The sequence below is a fragment of the Coregonus lavaretus genome (genome assembly GCF_964263955.1).
Source record: "Coregonus lavaretus genome assembly, chromosome: 36".
Taxonomy (NCBI): domain Eukaryota; kingdom Metazoa; phylum Chordata; class Actinopteri; order Salmoniformes; family Salmonidae; genus Coregonus; species Coregonus lavaretus.
Genome location: NC_140023.1, coordinates 27,959,106 through 27,969,743, shown reverse-complemented (window position 1 = coordinate 27,969,743; position 10,638 = coordinate 27,959,106). Strand labels below are relative to the sequence as shown.

At 39.9% G+C, this 10,638-nt stretch overlaps 1 protein-coding gene across 1 annotated transcript; it reads right to left on the bottom strand.

The window, feature by feature from the left end:
• Nucleotides 1-21: 21 nt before the first annotated feature.
• Nucleotides 22-10,266, bottom strand: LOC311110978 (hyaluronan-binding protein 2). The gene is made up of 12 exons (XM_084153636.1): nt 10,132-10,266; nt 9,698-9,794; nt 9,439-9,522; nt 8,032-8,139; nt 7,729-7,845; nt 7,442-7,552; nt 7,069-7,246; nt 6,047-6,754; nt 4,344-4,486; nt 3,716-3,850; nt 1,634-1,779; nt 22-471 (listed from the first exon to the last, which is right to left on the bottom strand). Exons 1-12 carry the CDS (start codon nt 10,189-10,191, stop codon nt 310-312), a joined length of 2,049 nt encoding a protein of 682 aa, XP_084009762.1. The 5' UTR covers nt 10,192-10,266; the 3' UTR covers nt 22-309.
• Nucleotides 10,267-10,638: the final 372 nt, after the last annotated feature.

The window sequence follows — 10,638 nt, the reverse complement described above, 5'->3', positions numbered from 1 at the left end:
TCAGAATCCCCATCTTTGGAGGAAGGTGCATATAGAGAAGTTTAATGGTTTTGTTCTCCTACAGTCAAGTCAGTCATTTTATATCCTGGAATAACAGCTATATTCAAAACATAAATCAATGATTACTCAGTGGCGGACCACTTAAGAGACAGCTATTTTAGCACTTGTTACTGCAAGGTTTTTGTGATAAACTACCGCTAGAAGATGCTAAATCACAATGTTGCATATGCATTGCGGAATTGTTCTGCCAATACCGTGCTGTGATCTAACTTTTTAGTGCCTGCAACTGTATGGACTGGCATAGCCCAGCTATGCTGCTTGTGTCTTTGACTTTATCCAGTCAAGGTAGTGGGAGACCCGTGTGTAGACCCCAGGCTTGTTCTTCAACCCACACTGGTCTCCCCAGCTCACTATACCGTAGATGAAATGGGTGCCCTCCTTGTTACAAGTCAGCGGCCCTCCAGAGTCACCCTGTCAGTCACACGGAATGTTCATTAAACATTTTCAAACCATTCAATACCAAACACAAAGTAATCTCAATCCAATCATAATTCAATGCCCCCAAACTATGCTTTATGTGATACAGTTGAAGTCGGAAGTTTACATACACCTTAGCCAAATACATTTAAACTTAGTTTTTCACAATTCCTGACATTTAATCCTTGTAAAAAAAGAATGTGAAATGTCAGAATAATAGTAGAGACAATTATTTATTCCAGCTTTTATTTCTTTAATCACGTTCCCAGTGGGTCATAAGTTACATACACTCAATTAGTATTTGGTAGCATTGCCTTTAAATTGTTTAACTTGGGTCAAACGTTTCGGGTAGCCTTCCACAAGCTTCCCACAATAAGTTGGGTGAATTTTGGCCCATTCCTCCTGACAGAGCTGGTGTAACTGAGTCAGGTTTGTAGGCCTCCTTGCTCGCACACGCTTTTTCAGTTCTGCCCACACATTTTCTATAGGATTGAGGTCAGGGCTTTGTAATGGCCACTAAATACCTTGACTTTGTTGTCCTTAAGCCATTTTGCCACAACTTTGGAAGTATGCTTGGGGTCATTGTCCATTTGTAAGAGCCATTTGCGACCCAGCTTTAACTTGAGATGTTGCATCAATATATCCACATAATTTTCATTCCTCATGATGCCATCTATTTTGTGATGTCAAGCAAAGAGGCACTGAGTTTGAAGGTAGGCCTTGAAATACATCCACAGGTACACCTCCAATTGACTCAAATGATGTCAATTAGCCTATCAGAAGCTTCTAAAGCCATGACATCATCTTCTGGAATTTTCCAAGCTGTTTAAAGGCACAGTCAACTTAGTGTATGTAAACTTCTGACCCACTGGAATTGTGATTCAATGAATTATAAGTGAAATAATCTGTCTGTAAACAATTGTTGGAAAATTTGCTTGTGTCATGCACAAGGTAGATGTCCTAACCGACTTGCCAAAACGATAGTTTGTTAACAAGACATTTGTGGAGTGGTTGAAAACTAGTTTTAATGACTCCAACCTAAGTGAATGTAAACTTCCAACTTCAACTGTATCATACTGTACTCAGCCAGAGTTAGTCTCAAAGCACCTCCCAAACACAGCCTCGAGTCCCCATCCAACCCAACCACCTCACTGACCTGGCAGGAGTCCGCTCCTCCCTGCAGGTAACCGGCACAAAACATGGTGTTGTCTATGGTGCTCCCATAGACTTTACTGCTTGAACAGCTCTTCTGACTGATCAGCAGCACCTGGGCATCCTGTAGGTGGTTGGAGCCATAGACAGCTACGGGGGGGGGGGAAAGAGCGATAGTGAACGGAAAATAATAGTTTACACACTTCTAGAAAGTAGAGAAAGAGAATGACATATATAAATATGTATAATAATATATATATATATATATATATATATATATATATATATATATATATATATATATATATAATAATAATATATATATATATATATATATATATATATATACATGTATAACAGATGATTACAAGCTTACACAAAAGACCCATGTAATAAGATCAGATTCCATTCGATTGAATTCAGTTCAATTTTGAAATAACACATGACTAGTGTACATGCACATGACGCAAGTAATATAATTAAATAAATATGCTGTGTGCATGATGGCAACATAAGTACATGCCAGTGGAGGCTCATCACAGGAGGAAGGGGAGGACCATCCTCCTCATTGAATATCATTAAATAAAAAAGGTAAAACATTGGAAAAGTTATCATTTTTAGATAAAACTATACTAAATATATTCACATCACCAAATAATTGATTAAAACACACTGTTTTGCAATGAAGGTCTACAGTAGCCTCAACAGCACTCTGTAGCGTAGCACCCTGGTGTAGCCGGAGGATAGCTATTTTCTGTCCTCCTCTTGGTACATTGACTTCAATACAAAACCTAAGAGGCTCTTTGTTCTCACCCCCTTCCATAGACTTACACAGTAATTATGACAATTATTAGGACGTCCTCCAACCTATCAGAGCTCTTGCAGCATAAACTGACATGTTGTCCACCCAATCAAAGGATCAGCAAATGAATCTAGTACTGAAAGCATAAGCTACAGCTAGCTAACACTGCAGTGCATAAAATGTGGTGAGTAGTTGACGCAAAGAGAGAGAAAGACAATAGTTGAACAGTTTTCAACCAATTATTTCTTCAAAAATGAAGGAGAAGCAAGAGAGAGAGAGATTGATCTCGTCATTTTTTTTTCACTTTCAGTTTCACTTACTTAGCTAACAAAAGCAGCTGGCTAGTTTAGTTACTCAAACACCGGCTCAAACAGACGGATGCTATGTTAGCTAGCTGGCTATGACTATCCAACACAACATTGGAACTCTTCCAAGTCAAGGTAAGCTTTTGTTTTTTTTAATTTATTGCCACCGGGGCCCGCCGATGTAACTGCTTACTGACTACACACTGTAACGTTACTGCGTGATTGTAGCGGGTTTACTAACGCATTAGTTCTATTAGCTATGTTGACTAGGACGTTACTTTAGCTAATATGGGGACAACGATGTAGGCTGTGTGTAGCGGTTATGACATTGTTTGGAAAGGTTTTTTCGCCTTGCCACATACAGCTGATGTGTTGTTCATTGAAGTCCACAAACAAAGGGAAAAGGTGAGAGGAGGAGAGTGCATAGAGGCTAGAATGAATACAATGTAGCTGCTATGAAAGTGAACTGTGTTTATGCGCGATCAGAGGTGTATTCATTCCGCCGATTCTTTTGAAAAACGTTTCTTAAACGGAACCAAACGAAACGGGGATAAAAATACCTGAATCTGTCCAATAGAAACTCTTGTTTGCAACTGTTGGACTAATGATTACACCCTAGATAAGCTAGATGCAGGCAAGAGTGTGCATGGCGGTATTGAATGTGTCACTGTCTGTCATCTAAAATGTATCTCTCGACCTGTGTGTACCTACATTGTAAACGTTCATAGGCTAGGTTGTAACAACCTCATGATGGGTACAGGGAAAATTTGAGTATCATGTAGTAGCCTACACCTATCGATGTTACATTGAACTGGGTGAATGGAATATGAATGACAGTCATCCAACATGCTGTAATAGACATAAGGCCATGCTCATGGGAAAAGAAATGTGTCCTCCCTCATAATAAACGGCACTGACCACCACTGGTACATGCACACTGTACATGAACATAAGGAAATGCAGTAGAGCCTGCTCTTACAGTCCTTAGTAGCGCCCCATCCAGAGATGGTGCACTCAGTCCCATCAGGGAATGAGCTATCAGGCAAGCAGGCTGCCTTCACAAACTGGCTCTCTCTGGCACAGTGACCATCTGTGGTTTTCAGCTTCAGCAGAGCTTTGGGTCAGAAAGGAAATATATATTATGGTACATTGACTTTGCAGTCACTAAAATATAACAATCAGGGATGGGATTTAATTTCAATTTCAAAACTAGTTTTATTGGGATTTCTTCACAGTTACAATGTAAGCAATGATTGAATCGTATTGCACGTGATGTTATACATTCAAATATAATATGGGAACATGTTTTTTTTTTAAAGAGGTAGAAATGTATAGACCCATATAAAATATAAAGTAGAAATAGGATCCATTTAATTTAAATTCAGTCAATTATATTCAAAAAGTGAACTGAAATTCTAATTCCAATTGTTCCTTATTGAAAAGCATTGCGAAAAATTGGAATTGGAGATTGGAATTTCAGTTTGCTTCCTCAATTGACTAAATTGAAATGGAATTGACCCCAACCCCTAATAACAATAGACCATCCTTAAGGGAATCCTGACATGCAAACTACAGTAAATAGAGCTTTGAGAAAGAGCAAAAATCACCTATGTCATTGTATACAGCTGCGGATGTCTCCTTGTAGTTCTCATGCCTTGTGGCTTTCTCCACCTGGATCGTCTGCCCAATGGGCACATCCGTACCTTGAGTCAGACCCCCAGCCACCACCTGCATCTGGTCCTTTGGATCACTGGTCCAACACAAACACAATGTAGGGTTACACAAATAACTTGCAGTGAACCGTGGGATTGATATACAGTGCATTCGGAAAGTATTCAGACCCTTTCACTTTTTCCAAATGTTGTTACGTTACAGCCTTATTCTAAAAAGGATTACATTTATTTATTTCCTCATCAATCTACAAACAATACCCCACAATGACAAAGCGAAAACAGGTTTTTTGAAATGTTTGCAAATGTATAAAAAAACAAAAACAGAAATACCTTATTTACATAAGTATTCAGACTCTTTGCTATGAGACTCAAAATTGAGCTCAGGTGCATCCTTTTTCCATTGATCATCCTTGAGAAGTTTCTACAACTTGATTGGTAAATTCAATTGATTGGACATGATTTGGAAAGGCACACACCTGCCTATATAAGGTTGACAGTGCATGTCAGAGCAAAAACCAAGCCATGAGGTCGAAGGGATTGTCCGTAGTGCTCTGAGACAGGTTTGTGTCGAGGAACAGATCAGGGGAAGGGTACCAAAACATTTCTTCAGCATTGAAGGTTCCCAAGAACACAGTGGCCTCCATCATTCTTAAATGGAAGAAGTTTGGAACCCTCAAGACTCTTCCGAGAGCTGGCTGCCCGGCCAAACTGAGCAATCGGGGTAGAAGGACCTTGGTCATGGAGGTGACCAAGAACCCGATGGTCACTCTGACAGAGCTCCAGAGTTCCTCAGTGGAGATGGGAGAACCTTCCAGAAGGACAACCATCTCTGCAGCACTCCACCAATCAGGCCTTTATGGTAGAGTGGCCAGACGGAAGCCACTCCTCAGTAAAAGGCACATGACAGCCCACTTGGAGTTTGCCAAAATGCACCTAAAGGACTCTCAGACCATGAGAAACAAGATTCTCTGGTCTGATGAAACCAAGGTTGAACTATTTGGCCTGAGAGCCAAGCGTAAAACATTTTTTTAGGATAAAAATAAATGGAATAGAGCAAAATCCTAGAGGAAAACCTGGTTTAGTCTGCTTTCCAACAGACACTTGGAGACAAATTCACCTTTCAGCAGGACAATAATCTAAAACACAAGGCCAAATATACACTGGAGTTGGTTACCAAGAAGACATTGAACGTTCCTGAGTGGCCTAGTTACAGTTTTGATTTAAATCGGCTTGAAAATATATGCCAAGACTTGAAAATGGCTGTCTAGCAATGATCAACAACCAACTTGACAGAGCTTGAAGAATTTAAAAATAATAATGTGCAAATATTGTACAATCCAGGTGTGCAAAACTCTTACAGACTTCCCCATTAAGACTCACAGCTGTAATCGCTGCCAAAGGTGATTCTAACATTTATTCACTCAGGGGTGTGAATACTTCTGTAAATAAGGTTTTTCTGTATTTAATTTTCTATACATTTACAAACATTTCAAAAAACATGTTTCCACTTTGTCATTATGGGGTATTGTGTGTAAGTATTTAATGCATTTTAAATTCAGGCTGTAACACAACAAAATGTGGAATAAGTCAAGGTGTATGAATACTTTCTGAAGGCACTGTATTATAGTTATGCTCACATGCAGTGGCCGGCGGTCAGAGCCCAGCAGCTATCGATGAGCACCGCTCCACAGATGTGCCTGTATGACTGGCTGGAGCTCTTGGGTCGGACCTGTAGGGACAGCTGCCAGGGCTGGGCTCCAGGGATGGCTTTCAAGCCTCCATAGATCCTGGTGATGGCCTTCTTCGGCTGGGGCTTTCCACATGTGGTGAACTGCTTATCAGAGGTGAGGCTGGCTGTGGTCAGTCCTGGGGCTCCACTGGGCTTTGGCGCTGTAGGCTTCTCTGGACCTGCTGAGGGTTTGGCCGGTGTTGGTTTTGGCTTGGGTGGTGTAGTAGTGGGATTGGGACCAGGAGTAGGCTTGGTAGTTGTAGTAGTGGTGTTGGGACCAGCAGTAGGCTTTGTAGTTGTAGTAGTGGGCTTGGTAGTTATAGTAGTAGGCTTGGGACCAGCAGTAGGCTTGGTAGTTATAGTAGTGGGCTTGGGACCAGCAGTAGGCTTGGTAGTTATAGTAGTGGGCTTGGGACCAGCAGTAGGCTTGGTAGTTATAGTAGTGGGCTTGGGACCAGCAGTAGGCTTGGTAGTTGTAGTAGTGGGCTTGGTAGTTGTAGTAGTTGTAGTAGTGGGCTTGGGACCAGTAGCACACTTCCTGACATCACAGTGATCCCACAGCAGCGCCCGCCCTCTTCTTATGAAACACCATGGCTTAGTGTCACCATCTGGGTTTCTGGACCAGGCAATACACAACAGTAAACAGCAGAGTTAAGTGTATACAGCAATAGGTTTGAGTGAGAGAGATAAGTATATAAGGTGTCTTTTAATATTTATACTCTACCGATGTATTGTATAGCAAATGTCAATCATTATTAAAGATAATTTATTAAACCTGGGCCTTTTATTAAAAAGCATCTCAGAGTAGGACTGCTGTTCTAGGATCAGGTCCCCCTGTCCATATAATTGTATTCATCATTATCTAAAAGGCTAAACTGATCCTACATCATCACTCATACTCTGAGACTCTATGTGAATATGGGCCCAGACCTGCAGAAGTTATGAGGGCCCAGTCCATCGTCATCCTCAAAGTCATTGAAGGGATCAACGCCTTTCTTCAGGATGAAATGGGAGTTCCAGTAGAGACATTCATCTCCATCATCTGTCTCACTCACGTTGCCGCGATACGACTCCCCTTCATCCTTGAGCTTGTAACAGTCATTTGGGCCTAGTCAAGATGATGACATTTACATCCAGTCAGTATATCAGGAACGGCTCGACCATTCCATTTAAATTCTAGCAATTTAGTAAACTGAAATTCCAATTCCATTTTCTTCAACAAATTTCGGTTTAGTTCCTGAAATGGATATGAACCCAACTCTATTGGCTGACTGAAGAGCTGGAATGTACTGTATTTATTTACCAACATGACAGAAACTTCCCTTGAAGCCTTCTGGGCAGAGGCAGTCAAAGTCCATGCCGTCCCTGACGCACAAGCCTCCATTCTTACAAGGGTTAGGCTGACACACCGCAACTGGAAGAGAAACGTGATTACAGAAACCATGCTTAGCTAGAAATGACCAAAAAATTCCATAGTATACATTGCTATTTTCTTCAATTACCCAAAAAATGAAAGAGGATAATAATTTGATTAATTTATGAGGACACTCATCATTCACTTCAGAGGCCAGAGGTTAGAAGGGCTCTCACATGATTTGCAGTCTGGGGGCAGGAAGGGCTGCTTGCACTTGCACTCGTAGAAAGGTGGTTTAGAGGTCAACACACATTCACCACGCCCACATGTGCCCGTCTTACACCTTTTGGGCCCTGTAAGAACAAATCAGATTCAAATCAGTTCATTCCATAATGTGGTGTCAAGGCAAATGTGGCATAATCTTTGTTGTAAATATTTTTTGGTGTTAAAACACAAAAACTATTTAAAATCTACTATACAAGCCAAGCACTAAAGTACAAATCTTTTTCAATTTATGTAGTCTCTTTTCCCTTTCCTACCTTTCTGGCACTTCTTGCCCTTGAATGGCTTGGCACAGTCACATTTGAACTTCTTTCCCTTCTGCTCACACACACCGTTGTTGAGGCAAGGGTTTGGGTTGCATTGACCTGCAGTATGAACAAGACAAGGGGAGGAGGAAGAATTTTACATGAGAAGTTTCAAACAGTGACTGATTTAAACTCAGCATCGACTTTAGATGTCTTATGAAATATCTACAGTGTAAAACTTTCTTGATGTTTTGACAGTATTATACAATCAAACGAACAGTAAAGTAACATTAATTATTTACAATAAATTGCTGTAAATGGCAATGCACTCTGGGGGATTCTAGGCGTAAACAGTCAATTATAACAGTACATTACTGTAACTGCACAGCATTGTGGGATTGGCAACTTGCAACTTTTTCAAGCAATTCTGAGTAATAGGATTGAGAGACATCAAGGTCTGAAGTGAACCAACCAAACAAGGTGTGTACAACATTTATATGATTTACAAATATAATTACACCGAATATTACAGTGTAATGAAAACATTGCATTTATACAGTACAGTACATTTGTACATTTATCAACAGTAAAATACTGTGAAGCATTATACTGCAGCATACTGTAAATGATTGTGCATTGTGGGAAAATGTTGTGGGCGGGGAAAGAATTGCGGTATTTCGAATGGTACTGTAATTCCACCCCACATAATACAGTACCGTAACGTATTTTTGGAGTGCCAAAAATCTTTTGACCACTAGTGGTTACATGGTATAGTTTTTCTGGCTCATGAACATATTTTGAGGCGTGCCTTTTAAGAGGTTACATTTGTGCCACCCGTTAGTGAGACTGCTGTACCAATTTCACTGATATGTGGTAGTAGTGCTCCAACAATTAAATGTGTATAGGGAAAAGATCGGAGTGGCAGTAAGTCTCAAACATGTAATGGTTGAGTATTTGCCATGTCCTTTGGTCTGTTTTGCCCTGTATTCACTACTAGTTTGGAAGCCTTTGTTTAGGCTTCTAGAAGTGCAATTGATATAAAAGACCAAACAAAGACTTCCAAACTGGCATTCATTGATATGCTGTAATATGTAAACACATTACTAATCCAATACAATGATGGTAAAATACTGTAAAATACAAACCCCATCTCCTCTCAATGAATTTAATTTGTTTATTCATTCATTCGTTACAATTACCGTAAAAAGGCAGCCAGTTGCCTGCAAGTTACCATAAAAACAACAGTATAACATATCACAGTATCAGTATTGGATACTGTAAAATACAGTACAGCAACATATTGTACCTTTTTCTATGGTAACTTTCAGTCAACTGGCTGCCTTTAAGTTACGGTAAAAACAACAGAAAAGGTTTTACAGTGTAGCGTAAATAGAAGACAATTTCTTCTTCATATCTTACCATGTGGTTCTTGGAGTTCATAAAGCCAGTCAGGATCATCACTATCATCCTCACCTGGTTCATCTACGATCTCAAAGAATGGGTCTAGAGCAGAGATACACTGTCAAATATTGCAGTGTTACATGGTCTATCTCTCTCTCTCTCTCTCTCTCTCTCTCTCTCTCTCTCTCTCTATGTCTCTGTGTGTGTATGTGCGTGAAAGGCTATTGTGAAAGCCTACACTATTGTCCATTATGAATAAATGGGGTAATGTGCTTACCCTTCAGAATATCCTCAAATCTTCTGTATTTTCGTTCAGGTTTTTTGTTGTGTTTTTCTTGTTTCATATGTTTTTCATGCTTCTCATGTTTATGTAACTGAATAAAAGATGTAATCATTCTTCTTTCAACCAAGTAACACTATGGACAGTAGTAGTAGTAGTACATTTATATTTTACCAGTGCTATGGGCAACAGTGGGCCAAATGCAAGCAATCATGCGATATTTAACAAACTGCAAAACTTGTAAATAACAATTTTATCTAGGAATTATATTGACAGCACATCTTTTAGATTTTATTGAACACAGCAAAATAAACAATTAAACAACTGGAAACATGTTTGACAGGCATTTACTCTAAACTTGCAACTGAGTCTATCACCCTTTTATTCCTGATATTTCCTTAAAAAGAAAGTCAAATGAGTAGAATACATACTTGAACAGGTAGGATGAGCAATACAAGGAAGATGCAGAATAAAAGCAGCTTGGAGTTCATGATGGCAGTGATTGTGTGCGGCTAGAAGAGTGATTCTGTCAGATCACCACATAATTTCCCAACCATTTGTGTGGGAAGACTAACCTTTGTATGTACAGAGTGCTTTGGCATCTAGGTCTCTCACCGCACACTACTGTTCTATTGACCAAGGGGGGTGTCAGTCAGAGTTTTTCTCATGTCAAGAGAGCTCACCTTAAATTATGAAACACATATAATAAATAAACATACACATTATCTGCAACTCTAATGGTAAGTGATTCATCAATACAGGCGCGACTGAACTAGATTGTTTGTTAAAATATAATTAGCACATAGGACTAGTCATCTACTATTGGATATTACCATTGGGGCTCAGAGATCCTATTTACAAAGAGAGATTGTTGTTTGTTTGAGTGTAGACTTTGGATTCACATCACATGTTAGCTGTGTAGGCTACTCTCCAGGGGC

What these genes read in the sequence shown, in the direction of transcription:
- LOC311110978 (XM_084153636.1), bottom strand. Translation starts at nt 10,191, where the DNA reads ATGAACTCCAAGCTGCTTTTATTCTGCATCTTCCTTGTATTGCTCATC. An exon ending in TGAACTCCAAGAACCACATG is followed by an intron (nt 8,140 to 9,438) that starts GTAAGATATGAA and finishes TTCATACTGCAG; the next exon opens with GTCAATGCAACCCAAACCCT. An exon ending in AGCTGTATACAATGACATAG is followed by an intron (nt 3,851 to 4,343) that starts GTGATTTTTGCT and finishes TCTGACCCAAAG; the next exon opens with CTCTGCTGAAGCTGAAAACC.